The 18,116-nt window shown below is 42.9% G+C and overlaps 1 protein-coding gene across 1 annotated transcript in view; it reads right to left on the reverse strand.

Moving 5' to 3' along the window:
• The window catches only part of DNAJC2 (DnaJ heat shock protein family (Hsp40) member C2), a 46,398-nt gene that overhangs the window by 3,103 nt on the left and 25,179 nt on the right, over positions 1-18,116 (reverse strand). Inside the window, exons 8-15 of the mRNA XM_082255155.1 lie at positions 17,615-17,706; positions 17,194-17,315; positions 10,797-10,946; positions 8,907-8,995; positions 7,840-7,909; positions 7,177-7,361; positions 1,816-1,916; positions 1,261-1,371 (exon numbers count right to left, since the gene is read on the reverse strand). Coding sequence (XP_082111281.1) covers positions 1,261-1,371; positions 1,816-1,916; positions 7,177-7,361; positions 7,840-7,909; positions 8,907-8,995; positions 10,797-10,946; positions 17,194-17,315; positions 17,615-17,706 — 920 coding nt within the window. The remainder of the gene's footprint in view (positions 1-1,260; positions 1,372-1,815; positions 1,917-7,176; positions 7,362-7,839; positions 7,910-8,906; positions 8,996-10,796; positions 10,947-17,193; positions 17,316-17,614; positions 17,707-18,116) is intronic.

The following is an 18,116-nucleotide window of genomic DNA, read 5'->3' on the forward strand; positions in this document are numbered from 1 at the left end:
ATAAATCCTCACATTGGAACTTTTAAATTTACGCTTTACACCAATTGTGCTTTAGCCATAGCTGGATTTTGTTTTTTAAAAAAAAATCATACCTTCTAGGTTGGTGCAGCATCGTTTCGATGGTGCATCTGTCCCCCCCCCCCCCCCCCTGCCAGCTCTAAAACAGAACCGAGCGATCAAACCCCACTGATTGCTTGGTTCTCAGAGCTCTGTGAGCAGAGAGCTGGTGACTGTCAGTCAACACTGTTTGCATCTACCTCCTGCGCTCACGGGAGCAGTGAGCTGTGTGGGGCAGGAGTGGCTTGCTGAGCCAGTTGCGGATCCAGGGTTCTGGGTGGATCCCCGACCATATTGTCGCAATCTTTCCCCAGCCTGGACTAGCTCTGTGACATCAGCCCAGTGTCTCTGGAAAACGGGTCACAGGAGTGCAGAACAAGCTACACTAACGTGTGTGTGCTGGGCATGCTGTATAAAACTGTATCCAGCCTCAGCTACATACAGTACTGTGTTTTTGTCTGTGGAATGCAAACATTCCACTCTCAGAACAAAAAAGTCAGGCTGTGAATGAATACAAATTTCCCTATAATTAGCTGAGGCGGGCAGATGATGTGCTGATCTCTACCTTAGCCAGTTTGACTGTACATGTATTGCAGAAATGTACCACTGTGCTTTTTTTCCCCCCGACATTAAACTTTAATAAATAACCATGGAGATTACCACCAAAAAAAAAAAAAAAAAACTTAAAATTTGGCTTTTAGACCTCATGCACACTTGACGTTTTTACAGCTGCTTCTAGGGGCGTCTGACTTTTTTTTTTCCTGCCTCTGAATGACCCCCATGTTAGCCAGTGTCCATGCACACATAAGCTTTTAGAGGCAGGAAAAAAAAAAACCCACTGCTAGTACATCCAGGAGAAGCAGAGTTTGGGCAGAAAAAAACATTTGATGCTACCAAATGCGCCTAAAAGCTTAAATTATTTATTCCAGTCAATTAAATGAATTAACGCCTGTAAAAGCTTTAGATACTTTTACAAGCGTCAGGCGTTTTTTCTGCAAAAACGCTGCTGGCTTCTAGGGGAGGTAAAAAAACGTCCTGTGTGCATGAGGCCATAAACCTAGTATGCAACTATTCGCCTCGTCACCTCAAACTAGAATTCTTGAAGTGAAAATTTATCCAGGATTTGGAAAAAATACGAAGTGTAGTAAGAGTTATAGCAGCTTGATGCAGATAAACTGCAAACAAGTGTTGTTACAGAAATACCTTCAAAGCGCTCTGAAGGCACAGCATTATCCACAGTCTGAGGTACAACTTTGTGCTCTTTCTTGAATTTATCAAACGCTTTTTTGTTGACGTCGTCCTTTTGCTGAGGATCTATATATATATATATAAAAAAAAAAGTATAAGATACTTTCAGAAATCTTATTCTGTAGTTGATGAAATTGAAGGAAATGTGTAGAGGGGCTGCTTCCTTCTGAAAATGCTAGTTGCCTGGCTGATTGACAGACATTGAATTTGATCAGTGACATGGATCAGGCATGCAGAAGTTAAAGTCAGATCTCCTTTTCTACATACTTGTGCATCAGAGACTCTATACTGAAGACAACAAGATCCGCATGAGAGCCAAGCAACTAGCAATATCAAGTGTGCTATTATGGCCCACATATTCCTCAAATGACAGCTTTCCTTTAAAAACGCATGTCATAATCCTAAACAAAGAACACTAGAATGTTAAGAATTACAGTCCAAGTATGGAGGCACAGGGTAATTTTTTTTTTTTTTTTTTAGGAAAGTAGATTTGTTGAAGCGATTATTTACCTAATTTCTGTAGTGACTTGGCCTTATTAATTACATCCTTAGCATTCCGTTTTATTCCTGAAACAGAGTGCAAATTCATATAATTTGCAATAACTTCCCACCTGTAGATTTAAAGAAAAAAAAACACATTACTAAAAAAAAAAAATTATGTTATGTCAGTGCAAATATGCAGCACCTGGGTACAGAAGCACATTTTATCTGGTGATGGTACATGGTAGATAGTTGCTTCTTAAGGCCTCTTGCACACGGGAGTAAAAAAGAAAAAAAACGCCATTTTATTTACTGATTTTAAATTGGATGCATTGTTGTCTATGGGACAATTGCACACAGCTGAGTAAAGATCAGTAATACAGCTATAAGTACAGAGCTGTAAAACAAAAATAGAAAATTTTACATTTGAGTGCAGTAATTTACTCGCATACATGTGTTTACTCATCTATAAGCATGTTTACGGGAGTAGAAATAAGTATAATACAATACTGGCAATAAGGAGGATTTTACTCGTCTATATGTTTACGCACCTTTACTTGCTACATACTCAACATTACTCATGTCTTTACACAGTTTTTTCACGCTTTTGTTTTGTAAAACATCAGTAAATTATGATGGCCGTGTGCAAGGGGCCTAAAAGAACAGTAAGCAGTGAATAAAACAGTCTAAATAAAAACATGCTTTGTCATTTTAAAATACCTGCACCATCGGAAATCAAATATTTTACACAGCACGAGTGGTTTTGACCATTTAACAAATGATATATGAAGGGACATCCCAATTGTGCAAATTACTAAAAATATAGACACGCAAATTAACGCAAACCTATCAGTAAAAAGCACACATCAGGTGACTGATGACACGTTACGGTCTGGCTCAAATGCCAGCAAAATACCTGAACCCTTCTGGTATTATATGGGTGCCTGTAGGCTCACATCCAAAGCTGGTAGGTTAGTTCCTATTTGCATTGAAGATGGAATTAGAGGTTGGGAATAGGTATATAAATAAATCTGGGCAGGTCTACTTCAAAGTATGGCCACATTAAAAGCCTGGGACTGCTATATACTAAATAACTGAAATACAGTGGTGAAAATTATTTGATCCCCTGAAGGATTTGTAATTTTGCCCACTTACAAAGAAATGAAGGGTCTATAATTGTTATTATAGGGGTATTTTAAATGATAGAGAATATCATTAAAAATCCAGTAAAACACATGATACAAATGTTTTTTAACTCACTGAACTGCAGCTCAATTTATAAGTATTTGATCCCCTACCAACCAACAATATTTCTGGCTCCCAGAGACTGGCTACAGTATGTGGTACACAGATTAGTCCTGTCATGTATAAAAGACACCTGTCCACATAATCTTTCTTCCATTCAACCTTACCTTCATGAGCAAAACCAAAGACCTGTCAAAGGACGTCAGGGACAAGACTGTAGACCTGCACAAGGCTGGAATGGGCTACAAGATCATCAGCAAGAAGCTTGGTTAGAAAAACACAACTGTTGGAGTGATCATTCGCAAACGGAAGATATACAAAATAACCATCAATCGCACTTGGTTTGGAGGGCCATGCAAGATTTTGCCTAATGGGGAAAGGATGATCATGAAAAAAGTGAGTGATCAGCCCAGAACTACACGGGAGGAGCTTGAGAATGAGGTCAAGACAGCTAGGACGACAGTATCCAAAAAAAAAACATTGTAACGCAATACGCGGCCATGGATTGAAATCCTGCAGCGCCCAACGGTGCCCCTCCTCAAGAAGGCCCCTGTACCGGCCTGTATGAAGTTTGCCAATGAACATCTAAATGATTCAGAGAAGGATTGGGAGAAAGTGCTGTAGTCAAAATTGAGCTCATTGGTATTAAACACAACTCACAGTGTTTGGAGGATGAAAAATGCTGACTGTGACCCAGAAAACACCATCCCTACAGTCAAGCATGGAGGGGGAAACATTATGCTTTGGGGCTGTTTCTCTGCTAAAGGTACAGGCTGACTTTGCCGCATTGAGGGGCCAATGATCAGGCCATGTATTGTTAAATGTTGGATGAGAAACTTCTTCCCTCAGTCAGAACACTGAAGATGGGTTGTGGATGGGTCTTCCAGCATGACAATGACTCAAAACATACCGCCAAGGCAACAAGATAACATTAATCCTATAGAAAATTTATGGAGGGAGCTCAAACTTCGAGCTGCCACGCGGCAGCCAAGAAACCTTAAGGATTTAGAGAAGATCTGTAAAGAAGAGTGGACCAAATCTCTCCTGAGAGGTTTTCAAACTTGGTAAACTACAAGAAACATCTTACCTCTGTGCTTGCCAACAAGGGTTTCTCCACCAAGTACTAAATTATGTTTTGCTTGGGGATTAAATACTTATTTTGCTCACTGAACTGCAACTTAATTTATATCCTGTCTCTGTCATTTAAAATACACCTATGATAAAAATTATAGATCCTTAATTTCTTTGTAAGTGGGCAAACTTACAAAATCTGCAGGGGATCAAATAATTATTTTCCCCACTGTATACCCTTACTTTTTGTTGTCCCATGTGCATGGCCTTATTCTGCAGCTTTACCAGTTTCTGACCACTGTGGGGCGCACTGGCAAATTATCTTATGTTCTAAAATGGGAGGAGAAAGTGGGGAAGCCCCCACTACCAGAGGATTAAAGCAATATTTGGATCCAACCTGCAAATGTTCCACTAACATTTTAGCTATCGAAAACTTCTATAAATCCCCCCCCCCCCCTTTATTCCCTTTTTGTTTTCGACACAAGAGTTAAAAGGACTCATCTTTGGCATCATGGGTGGTTGGAGTGAATAAAGCTTACCTTCCATCCTGAAGCAACAGGACAGGAAGATGCACACCAATTTCTCTGAACTACTAACAGAAGAAATGCAAAAACTCAAGGCTGCTACTTCTCTTGGGTTATTTGTATGTGTTTATAACTTAGAAATCCTTTTTTTAGATAGGACAAGCCATCTCTCCAGTTGCTGTCCACATCAGCTTCAAAGCTACTCATACACTCATCAGTTACGAATGCCAATGAGGAGCAGCGTAAGACATCCTTTCACTTTTGAAGACAGGACTAAATTAAAACCATAAGTTCATGTTACCTAAACATTTATAGGCTACAGTGAATAGGGCTTAATGTGATCCATTATTAGCAAAAATAGCAATAGATTACGCAGGAGATACTCAAAGCAGACATACAGTTAGGTCCATATAATTTTGGACATGGGCACAATTTTAGATTTTTGCAGGTATTTACCAAAACATATTCAAGCTATAATTATATAATGGATATGCACACACTCAGGTTTAATTTGAGGGTATGTATCGGAGGAAGGGTTTAGGAATTACAGCTCTTAAGAATAGCCATCCCCCCTTTTCCAAGGGACCAAAGTAATTGGGCAATTGAATCAAAAGCTGTTTCATGGCCACATGTGTGCTACTCTGTTATTTCTTCATCAAGTAAGTAGGTAAAAGGTCTGGAATTGATTCTAAGTGTGGTATTTGCATTTGGAATCTATTGCTGTGAACCTACATCATGCGTTCAAAGGAGCTGTCCATGCAAGTGAAACAGGCCACTGTAAGGCTTTAAAAATGAAACAAATCCATCAGAAAGATAGCAGCAACATTAGTAGTGGCCAAATCAACAGTCTGGCACATTCTGAGGAAAGAACGCACTGGTGAGCTCAGCAAAATAAAAAGTCCTGGACGTCCACGGAAAAACCCATTCACAACATCCAGACAAGTGAAGTACACTCTCCAGGAGGTGGGCGTGTCATTGTCAAAGTCTACAATCAATAGAAGAAGACTTCACGAGAGCAAATACAGAGGGTTCACCACAAGGTGCAAACCATTCATAAACTTGAAGAATAGAAAAGACAAAACAAAAAACATCTAAAAAAAAAAGCCAGACCAGTTCTGGAAAAGCATTCTTTGTACAGATGAAACTAAGACTAATCTGTACCAGAATGAGGGGATGAAAAAAAAAGTATGGAGAAGGATTGGAAGAGCTCATGATCCAAAGCACACAACGTCATCTGTAAAACATGGTGGAGGCAGTGTGATGGACTGGGCATGCATGGCTTCCCGTGGCACTGGGTCATTGGTGTTTATTGATGATGTGACAGATGACCGAAGCAGCCGGATGAATTCTGCAGTGTTTAGAGATATAAGGTCAGCCCAGATTAAGCCAAATGCAGCAAAGTTAATTCGACGGCGCTTCACAGTACAGATGGGCAATAATCCAAAACACACTGCAAAAGCAACCCAGGAGCTTTTAAAGGAAAAGAAGTGAAATATTCTGCAATGGCCGAGTCAATCACCTGATCTCAACCCAACTGAGCATGAATTTCACTTGCTAAAAAAACTTGAGGCAGAAAGACCCACAAACCAAGAAGAACTGAAGACAGCTGCAGTTAAGAGCTTGGCAAAGCATCAGAAAGGAGTAAACCCGGTCTTTGGTAATGTCTATGGGTTCCAGACTTCAGGCAGTCATCGGATTCTCAAAAAAAATATTAAAAACGAACATTTTATTTATGATTAGGTTTAATTTGTCCAATTACATTTGAGCCCCTGAAAATGTGGTGACTGTGTAAATAAATGGTTTCAGTTCCTAAAAATGTTTACTTTATTTATGTTCAACCCCTTGAATTAGAAGCCGAAAGTCTGCACTTCAAAATAATTTGAATTGTTTCTTTTTCATTTTATTCTGGTGGCAAAGACAAAAGTATGAAAATTGTGCCTGTGTCCAAATATATTTGGACCTAACCGTATACATACTATCTTTTCTATTAGAGCACACCATGAGCCCAAAACCCAAAGTTTGACTAACACTTCAATGAGAAGTCAGGCCCACCCCCTTCTGTGCCCCACTACTGGCCAGCAAGGAACTCCTTTTATTTATGGGCCAACAGTGAGATGCAGAAAGAGGCGAGTGCAATCATAGCCTTCAAGTGATTCAAACATCCCAAGCGGGCTTGCTAGTTGGCAGCTATTCAAGAGGGTTTAAGGTGATTACCCTCCCCCCCTTTTATAATGATAATCTCGCATAACATAGTAAAAGGAACCATTTAAATATATTTCTACTTTTGATGTTTCAACTATTTTGTACAAAAAAACGCTACTGAAAAAAAAAAAAAAAATCACTAGAGTACCCCCTCGGAATCAATGCTGCCTCATCCCTGGGCAGCAGCATCTTAGATTACCAAGATATGTGTGGGAGGAGTGGCAATGGAAACTTTTTAAATCAAATATTGACAGCCTCGTGTGCAAGGAAATTGCAGATTCAGTCAAATAGATCCAGGTTTTATATAAATAAAATATAAAACAATTATGATGGAACCTCTCTTTCTCACCTTGCATTTGTTCCGGCAGGAAATAGGTTCACAGCTTTAATAAGTAGCTGCAAGTCATCCTCTGACCAGGACTTGCTGCTGCCCCCGCCTCCTGAACCAGAGTGATCTGCACTCTTTGTGGATTGCTTCATTCGAGCCTCCTCCTGCTCCTTTTCTCTTCTTATCTGTGCATTCACCTCTGCAATCTAAGAAGCACAGACATACTCACAGATACTCATTCAGATATGTCAACCAATACAGACCATAGTTTTTAAATGTCAGTTTTAAATGTCGTCAATTAAAAGTCAGCTGCATTCAGCTTCCTTCATTACTCAGTTACAGTAGGTGTTAATGTCCCACAATCAGAGAAACCACGTTTCCCAACAACTGCTAGACAATATGAAACTACGAAAGGTTACCTTCCCTAAAATGTATCTAGTACATAAAAATAAGAAGTGAGATGTATTAAAACTGGAGAGTTTGGGTGATGGTTGTTGGATAGAACATGAAAGAATGACACGCAATAAAGATGCAAAACTCCATTCATGATTATTATATGCTCTTAAAGGAAAATGAAGAGGACATGCCATATTTTTGTAAGTAAATTCCAACCTACATAGCAGAACCATTGCATAATGGCTTATACACATACACTAATAAAAACATGTCTCCTTATTCACTTACTTGTTTCTCAACAGCAGTTTTCCCATCTTCCTTAGAACTTCCTGAAAGGGATTCATTTAGAGACTGTAAACTGAAAGCAAAGCAAGACCAATAATTAGGAACATACAATCTGAAAATGACTAGGACATACAGTCATGGCCAAAAATGTTGGTACCCCCGCATTTCTGTCAGATAACACCCCACTTCGCCTAGAAAATTGTTGCAATTACAAATGTTTAGGCATTCTCATGTTTATTTCTTTTGTTTGTATTGGCATGACAAAAAAGTGGAACAACAAAAAGGCCAAATCTGACACATTCCATGCCAAACTCCAAAATGAGAAGTGCAAAATTATTGGGACCCTCAATTTAATTTTTGTAGCACACCCATGGAAAAAATAACTGAATTTAAATCGCTTCCTGTAACCATCAATGAGTTTCTTACACCCCTCTACTGGAATTTTGGACTACACTTCCACCAACTGCTCCAGGTCTGTCAGATTGGAAGGGTTCCTTTTCCCAATCGCTGTTTTGAGATCTCTCCACTATGGGATTTAGATCTGGACTCATTGCTGGCCAGTTCATTACTTTCCAGCGCTTGGTCTTAAACCATTTCGGGCTTTTTGACGTATGCTTTGGGTCAGGGTCTTGCTGCGAGACCCATCTTTCTGACCTTGGGCCCTACATTGCTCCCCAGATTTCTTTGGTAGTCTTTAGATTTATTAATGCCCTGCATTAGGATTAAGATAAGATATCCGGTGCCTGAAGCAGCAAAGCAACCCCAAAACATCAGTAAACCTCCTCCATGTTTTCTGAAAAGAAATAAACATAAGAAGGCCTAAACATTTGTAATTGCCCCAATTTTCTAGGTGAAGTGGCACATTATCTCAAAGAAATGCAGAGGTGCCAATAATTTTGACCATGACTGTATATGACCAATATATTTGCCCATTTTTCTCATAGAACTGACAATTTTTCCACATTAAACATTAATGAGTGCTGCCATCTGTCATTTTTTTTTATTCATATTTTAGAGGATGGTCATCAAAAGAAAATTTTCAGGGCAGAACTAGATAAAAAATGTATTACCTTGCTAGCTCCAGACGATCACACAGTTTTTCTATTTCTTCCATCATTTTCACACTGTCTGCTTCATTATCAGAAAAATAATTCCAATTCTGAGGGATAAAGTAAAAGAGGTATTTACCACTTGGAGTGCTGGAGAAAAAAAGTGTCCTTAAAGAGCTTGTACACCCCAAAAAAAACAAAACAAAATGAAAAAAAAAAAAAAAAAAAAAACTCTAAGATAAAGGCATATTGAGCTAGTAGTATGCATCACATACTAGCTCATTATGAAATACTTACCTTAGAACGAAGCCCCCATAGTGCCACCCGCTCAGCAGGGACACGGCCGACACACGGCGCAATTACATCACTCCCGCGCATGCGCAAGGGAGCCGCTGTTCACGGCACAGGGCTCTGAAGGGATGGTCACGGGTGGCTGTTCCTTCAGAGCGCATGCGCCAATGATGTCATCGACTGCGTTAAAAGTAAATATCTCCTAAACTGTGCAAGTTTAGGAGAAATTTACAGTATCTATAGGTAAGCCTTATTAAAGGCTTACCTATAGGTGGTGCAAGTTAAAAGAGGGTTTACAACCTCTTTAAAGTGATTGTAAAGTCTCTTTTTTTTAATTTTAAAAACAAACATGTTATACTTACCTGCTCTGTTACAGTGGATTTGCACAGAGCAGCCCAGATCCTCTTTTTTTCAGGCCCTCTTCTCCTCTCCTGGCTCCTCCCTCCTGTTGGGCTCCCCCACAGCAAGCAGCTTCCTATTGGGGCACCTGAGTCGAGCCACAGCTCTGTGTGTCCATTCAGACACAGAGCTGCGGCCTGCCCCCTTTCTATTGGCTGACTGACTTTAATTGACAGCAGCAGGAGCCAATGGCACTATGGTGCTGTCTCAACCAATGAGGAGGGGAGTCCTGGATGGCTGAGACAGTCCTACAACATCGCTGGATCTAGAGGGACCTTCCATACGTATTAGGGGGTGCTGGGGAGGCTGCTGCACACAGAAGGCTTTTTATCTTAATGCATAGAATGCAAAAAGATAAAAAAACTTCTGCCTTTACAACTCCTTTAAAAGCAATGTTTTTATTACCCTGCCTGGTAATGTTCTCCAGAAGCTTTTCCATACAATACAGTAAAAGCAGAGCTTCATCTAAACTCAACTAATTTATTTTATGAAGCAGCTAAGAGTGAGGTTCTGGATGATTAAACTTGTCTCATTCATTCTGTGATATTTTGAAGGAATACAGCAGATTCAAGTACATGTTATAAGGTGTGTTGCCTGACCTAACCTGAGCCTGAAGAAATTCTGCAGCATGCTGAAATATATTATATAGTCTGGTTGAAAAAAAAAAAAAAAAGACACCAGGCAGATAGCAGATATCTTTGCTAAGGTGCTTGTAAACATCTAAAATAAAAAAAAAATGGTATCCTTATAACACTTAGAGAGGATCCTATGTGCATTAATAACTTCTGACAATTTTTCCAGACACCAGGCAATCCTTAGAGACACCTGCCCCCCCCCCCTTCCTAGCACACAGCAGGTAACTGATAGCCTCACTTGTGCAGGTTTCACAGTGAGTCTGTGTAAAGAGAAAGTGCATCCACCCCCCCCCCACTCAGGTCTCAAATTACACTCAGCTCTGCGCAGTGACGTCAGACCGCTGTCCCCTGCAAGGTGAGCAATACAATAAAACTCTGTACATTGGAAAGCTGTGGATATGAGAGGGGCGCAAATATACAAGTACAACCTATGTAGGAGGATTTCATTTTATTTAATTACGTATAACCTGAGGCTAGTCATTTCAGTGGGCTTTTATAAGGGTTTATCATCACTTTAACTTACTACCTTTTTCACTACAAATTGTTTACCATGAAATCGGTTTTAAAAAAAAAAAAATAAATAAACCTTGCATGATGTGCGCAGTCTCTGTCGTTCCTTTTTAACTGCTTTTTTCTGTATTTCCTTTTCCTTTTTGGCTGCAAGAGCCAGCTGACGAGCTTCCTCCTCTTCCTTCTCTTTTACTAATCGAACAGCTTCCAGCTCAGCTTGTCTTTGCTGAAAAAAGATATACATGGGTTTTAATTAAAGTGGAATAAACTTCAGCTGTTACATACTGTGGAACAGGCAGGCCTTTTACTGTAGAAGAGACATGCAATGTCTCTGATACAATAAAATGCACTTACCTGCTTTGATTATAGGGATCACCGCAATGTTACATAGTTAGTCTAGTGAAACAAAAAAAAAAAAAAAAAAAAAAAAGATACAAATCCATCCAGTTCAACCTACAGAAACAAATGCATATACACAATCCCATAGCCCCAGCTGTTCCTGAGGAAGGCAAAAACCCCCAATAAAGCATGATCCAATTTGCTCCAGCATGGGAAAATTCCTTCCTGATGCCCTTAAGAGGCAACTGGATATTCCCCGGATCTTGTTTACCTATAAATATTAGTATCCAGTTATATTTAATGCAGTTAGAAAATAATCCAAGCCTTTTTCAAACAAAATCTACTGAGCTGGCCATTATTTTATACATGTTGATCATATCTCCCCTTAATCTCCTCTTCTCAAGAGAATACATTCAGTTCCTCTCTTTCCTCATAGCTGAGCTCCTCCATGCCTCTTTTCAATTTTGTTGCCCTTTTCTGCACTTTCACCTGTTCCCCAATATCCTTTTTGTGAACTGGTCTGGTTCCCATGCGCCAGAATGACTTGTTCCTGTGCAGAGGACTGCTGGAAGGGTAAGCATTGATACCTTTAGTTCCACAAAGTTTTTCAGTGATAAGATATACATTTCTAAAGTCCCTCAATCAATTAAAAAAAATAAAAAATAAACCTCAAGAGTCCTGCAGTGTCCCCAGGGGAACATTATGGGGGAAATTATTGGGGGAAAAAAAATGAATATGGCTGGTGACCATGGACAATTTCTTAACTTCCTCACTTTTCTTTTATAAAATACTCTTTTAGATGATAATACAGAATTTTTAAATACATTTTTTCATTACTACGATTTATTTTTTTAATTGCCCCCCTTTATTTAGAAGAAATATATATAAATATATATTTTACAGTAAAATCAAAGGATTTACTTCTTTAGGGCCTCAGGTCTCTTTGAATTGGGTTTTTACGGAAATAAACTTTCCAGCCAGCAGTAAATATCAAAGGTTAAAATTAATTTTAAGGCTGTTGGTTCAAACTGACAAGAAAATATCACAGATGGAGAGCACTTTTACCAATTAGGTTAGCATACTGTAGATAAATTGACTTGCCAATTGTGTGCGAATGCTACAACCTGTATTCTCATGTCATAAAAATGGGATTTTTGACTTACCGTAAATCCATTTCTCTGATGTTCATTGATGGACAGCTCCTGATCTTCTTAACCATTGGGTTATACTGCCCCCTACAGGAGTAGGACACTAGGCAGAAAAAAAGTCTGGCTATGCCTATGGGCAGTCCCAGGGCGTATACTCCCTCTATTATAGGTACTCCGTTTTGTAGCGTCAGAAGAAATATAACTCCACAGAGGGGTGGGTGCTGTGTCCATCAATGAACATCAGAGAAATGGATTTTACGGTAAGTCAAAAATCCCATTTTCTCTTTCGTTCATTGACGGACACAGCTCATGATCTTCTTAACCATTGGGATGTCACAAAGCAGTGTTAAACATGAGGGGTGGGAACAGCAAAAAATTCCCAAGGCTAAACAGTAGCTCAACCAAAACAACTAAAAAGAATAATACACCCTCAAAGAGGACCAGGTCCTCTAAACAGCAACCTGCAAAACCTTGTGGCCAAAGGAAGCATCTGCAGATGCAAACACATCCACTTTATAGAACTTTGTGAAAGTGTGCACTAACGACAAGGTGGCCGCCTTGCAAACCTACGTCACTGACGCCTGATGACGAAAGGCCCAGGAGGCACTGAGCGCTCTGGAAATGGTCACCGAGGAAACGAACAACCCTTTCCGAGGCCCATCCGTGAGCACAAATAGTGAGTCTCACTTTCTAATAGACTCCGTAGCTGCCAGGTACACCCTAATTGCCCGAACCACATTCAAGGCATGCAAAGTCATTTCCTTTGGAGTTTTTGGCCTGGGACACAGGGAAGGCAATACAATGTCTTCATTTAAATGAAAATCAGAGACCACCTGAGGAAGGAACGAAGGACAGGGGTGAAGAACCACCTTATCACTGTGAACCACCAAGTAAGGTGAACAACAGGATAAAGGCGCCAATTCAGACACCCTGCACACAGAGGTGAAAGCCCCCAAAAAGGCTACTTTCTGGGACAGCGCAAGCAGGGGAATCTGCCGAAGATTCTCAAAAGGAGGCTTCTGGAGGACGGAGCACCAAATTGAGGTCCCAAGGCAGCAACAGAGTCCACACTGGAGGGGTCAAGTGTCTAACTCCCTGAAGAAAAAGTACACACCAGGCAGTATGTGGCCAAGGGCCGTTGAAAGAAGACCGCTAAGGCCGACACCTGACCCTTGATAGTACTCAAGGCCAGTTTCTGCTCAAACCCCCCCCCCCCCCCCGTTGAAGGAAGGTCAAGATCTGAGCCACCGAAAAAGAGCGAGGATGAACCCCAAGAGGCTCACACTACGCAATGTACGTCTTCCACGTACAAAGATAGATCTTCCTAGAAGTAGATTTCCTAGCTTTTAAATGCATTAGAATCACAGACTCAGACAAAACCTCTATCCATCAGCACCTGGCGTTCAACAGCCAAGCCGTCAAAGCCAGGGGCTATGAAGCAGGATGAAAAATTGGTCCTTGGGACAGCAGATCCTCCCAGAGAGGAAGCTTCCAAGGAACGTTGGTGACCATCTGCACCAGATCGGCGTACCAAGCCAAGCGAGGCCAGTCTGGGGCCACTAAGATGACCGGAATCTCTTCTGCCTCGATCCTGCCTAGAAGTCTTGGCAGAAGCTTGAGAGGAGGGAAGGCGTAAATCAGATGATACTGGGCCAGTATCAAGGGCCACCACGCATCTGTGGCGTCCGCCAGAGGATCCCGTGACCAAGCCACAAACCTCTGCACATTTCTTTTGAGCCAGGACACCAACAGATCCACATCAGGGGGTGCCCCACCGGAGACACAACTCATGAAATACCTCTGGATGAAGGGACCACTCCCCTTGGTCCAACGCCTGCCGACTGAGGTAATCCGCCTGGCCCAGCATCCGCATGCAAGTCCGGAGGGACGACCACATGCTCGACAGCAGGAGACAAATTGCAGCCTGCTGTTTCTGGAGTTTGTCCAGAGGAAGGAGCACTCTGGCTAAGGCCGAGTCCAGAGTCAGACCCAAATAGTCCAGCTTTGTGGACGGAACCAGAGCGGACTTCTGAAAATTCAGAATCCAGCCTAACTCCCTCAAGCTCGTATGGCGATTTCCAGGTTTTCTTCCAGAGCAGTAGGAGACTCTGCTCGCGTATTGGCGTAACAATTCTAGTACCGGGCCAACAATTTTGTGAGGACCAGAGGAGCAGAGGCAAGACCAAAGAGTAACGCCACAAACTGATAATGCTCCTCTCCCACGACAGAGCAGAAGAAGCGCTGCAGACCAACACATATTGGAATTTGAAGGCAAGCGTCCTTAAAGTGGAAGGTCTTGCACCGCCCCAGAGCCTGTAAGCGGACTAGGGACAGTTGCACGTTGGAAGAAAAACCTTACCGGAGGGTAAGAACAAAACTCTTGTAGCCGGACCGAATGACCTAGGGGACCCACTTGTCTTGTACCAGGGGAGCCCACGGGTCCGGGAACAAGCGAAGACGCCCCACCCCAGATACAGGTGTGGGCGCACCTTCATGCTGAAAGGGCCTTGTCCGCGGGTCTTGAGAAGCCTGCTCTTGACTTGCCAGACCAAGTTCTCTTGGATCCTTCAGAGGAGGCCCCGAAGGTCTCTGATCCCTAGTCAGTCGACCCTGAGGGACCAAAAAACTTCTTATGAGCCGAGGAGGAGGGCCCACGTCTACGGCGAGGGTACGTGCCCTTAGTAGCCTGAGGAAGAAAGGTACTCTTCACCCCCTGTGAGACCTTTAATGATGTCATCCAGGGTAGCACCAAACAGGCGATCTCCTTGAAAGGGAAGTCAAGGTCTTTAGAAGTCTGGTCCACAGACCAGCATTTGAGCCAAAGGACCACTGCCGAAACAGAGAGCCGATCCACTAGGAGAGCCGCATCCAAAGAGGCATCACAGATAAACTGCAGCCCCTGGACCAGCTGGTCCGCCAGCTCAGCAAAGGCAGGGGGGAGATACTCCCCCTCCAGGACGCTGCGCAAAAGACTAGCCCATTCGGTCAGAGTCTGAGACACCAGGGCAATAGTGAATATCGACCTCAGTGCCGAATCAGCCAGGGTGTACATACTGCGGGCCACAGCCTCCACCTTAATGTCAGCAGGGTTCTTAAAGGCCGTGGGACTCTTCAACCGGAATCATGGTGGCCTTGTTTAATCTGGAAACCAGGGGGTTCACCACTGGTGTGGAACAATCCACTTCTTAAGAAGGGACTCCTCATAGGGGTATCGCCTTAAAAATCGCTTAGGGACCCCAAGGGGACGCTTTGGTCATCCCCACTCTTTAGTGACAATTCTGTCAAAATCAGAGGGGAAAGGGAACACCTTTTCTGCTCTGTATGGCTTGTGAGCGCCAAAGGGAACCTGCGCCCCCGTCCCAGCTGCATCTGCCATCTTTAAGGCCTCACTCACAGCTACAATCAGTGCATCCACCAGTGCCTTTTCGTGTGCAGTTGCAAAAGTAGAGGAATCCTCCTTACTATCTGAGGATTCAGGGCGCGTGGTTGCAGACCCAGCAGGGTGACCCACGTCTGAGGCGGCCAAATCAGATTCAGGATCTCACCGGACAGATGAGGCAGGGGGCGCTTTATGCCAGCCCGTCGCCAAAAAGCCACCTCCACTCAGGACACAAAGGACTCCAGGACCGCTGTCAGTGCATCAATGGATGGATGGATAGGACCCGGAGGGCACTGCAGCCCCAGAGAGGGGATAAGATGGGGAGATGAGCTCCAAAGACTCCAAGAGTCACCACGGGGACCCCACAAAAAAGTGTATAACACTGCTAAGGGACAACCCCCACCGATCTGGCAGCACCACCTGGTTGCCAGTCACAGAGCACCAATCGATCCTCAGCAGACCCACCACCCCGCAGAAACCAGGCACTGCAGCCACCAGGAGAATCGGCACTGCAGGAGCGGCGATCAGGAAACAAAAGGATCCAGGAGTCAGCACCAGGGAATAAGGAGGGGCTCCCTGCCCAGAAGGCTCCACAGAAATGGCCGCCGCTGTTTTCTATGGGAAACCACCGCAAAATGGCCACCGGCTACACAATCATGCAGCACAAGGCTATAACAAAATGGCGGCCCGCGAGGCTCCCAGGAGGGATTCCTAGGCCTCAAGGACAGGCCCAGGCAGGAGGAGGGGCCCTAGCAGGAGCTCCCCCCTCACACAGCCGATCGCCCAATCGCCGGTGGCGCAACCCACCCCCCAGCATAGCGCCCTGCCCCGACCCCAGGAGGTGGACGAGACCACCCAACATAAGTGGAGGGGGGGGGGGATAGATGAAGGGGGATGCTTGTCGGGAAGGAGGGGAACCCAGTGGTCCGACCGTCCGTGTAGGAGCCCACGTCCACCCCAAAACCCTCCAGGGGGAGAGGGGGGGACAGCTACTCACCATTCCAGGAACCAAGCGGGCACTGCTCCAGACAGAACTCCTTGCCATTGAAATTAGAAAGGGGGGGGGGTGTCAGCCAGGAGGAATGCTGCGACTCGGGCCGAGACCCGGTCGTATGAGACCTCGCGGGGCGTTTAATTTGCAGGTCAGCCCCCGTCAGGTGGGGCTATGTCGTGGCCGACCTAGTGCGGAGCCGAGGTCTGCACATGCTCGTTAACCAGACTGGGGTGACCACTGGATCTAGATTATCCAGCCCGTTGACCAGTCCAGCAGTTGATTGTAGATCTCTCACAGGAAAAAAAAAAAAAAAACACAGGAGAAATAGAATCTATCTAAAAAAAAAAAAAAAAGAATTGCCAGGACCAGAGATCCCAGCAAGGAACAAGGTCCTTACTGCTGACTAGGCAGAAAAAAACCTATAGTACCGATAGCGGAGAGAGGGAGCACACAGCCTGGGACTGCCCATATTCGTAGCCACTTTATTCTGGCTAGTGTCCTACTTCTGTAGGGGGCAGTTTAACCCAATGGTTAAGATAATCAGGTGCTGTGTCCATCAATGAACAAAAGAGAAAAATACTTTTCAGCTTGAGTTTATACAATCCAAATATACCTTTTCCTTTTCTTCCTGTTCTCTTCTCCTGGCATCGACTTTAGCTTTCTTCTCTGCTTCTTTCCTTGCCTTTTCTTCCTCTTTGAACTTCTTTATTCTAGGATCACCACTATATGCATTATCTATGGACATTAAAGACCAGCTGTTATAGAAACACATCCATATTCAAGTGACAGCTTATCTATTACAACACAAAAAAAAAAAAAAAATGAATATCTTTAAGAACACGTTTTTTCATGTATGTTATTAACTTAAGTGGCCTGTTGAGCTCATACCGAAGGTTATTTTCTTTTTTATTTGTGGTCAACTACAAGAAATATACGGGAAAAAAAAACAAACCTTTACGCTAAATATGCCAGAACTGCAAAACTACACCGTTTCCTTGAAAAAATGTAAACATATTTGAAAGAAAGGTAGCTACCAACTAATGTTCTTATCCTAATCATTTCTTCTTTCTTCCTCTGGGCTCGAGCAGCTCGATTTTGTTTTTCAATCCACCTCCTCTCATCACGGCTGAGAACAATTTAAGAAAGAAAAAGTGATGTTAGCGGTTAGAAGAAATTACTGGTACCCGCAAACAATATAAAACAGTTTAACAAATAGTACAGGTTTATCGATAATGGCTTAACAAGGAGTATTTCATGTAACACAATGAGACCAAATTAACACTAGAAACATGTTTATGTTCCGTGTTTTGTTCATAAGCATTTCAGTTGGCACAATGTGTATGACAAAAGTGTGTCCTTGAACTAAGCATTTCAGTTGGCACAGTAGACAGATAATATCAGTGATCTTTAAAGCGGAAATCAGCCAAAAGGGGAGGTTCTGCATTTCCACCTCCTCCCCCCTTATTTTTGGGCATCTTTTTTGGTGGAAGTGGGTACCTGGTTTTGATAGGTACCGCTCCCACTTCCTTTCGGATC

This window comes from Pelophylax lessonae (assembly GCF_965119305.1).
Source record: "Pelophylax lessonae genome assembly, chromosome: 4".
In the NCBI taxonomy this organism is placed as follows: Eukaryota; Metazoa; Chordata; class Amphibia; order Anura; family Ranidae; genus Pelophylax; species Pelophylax lessonae.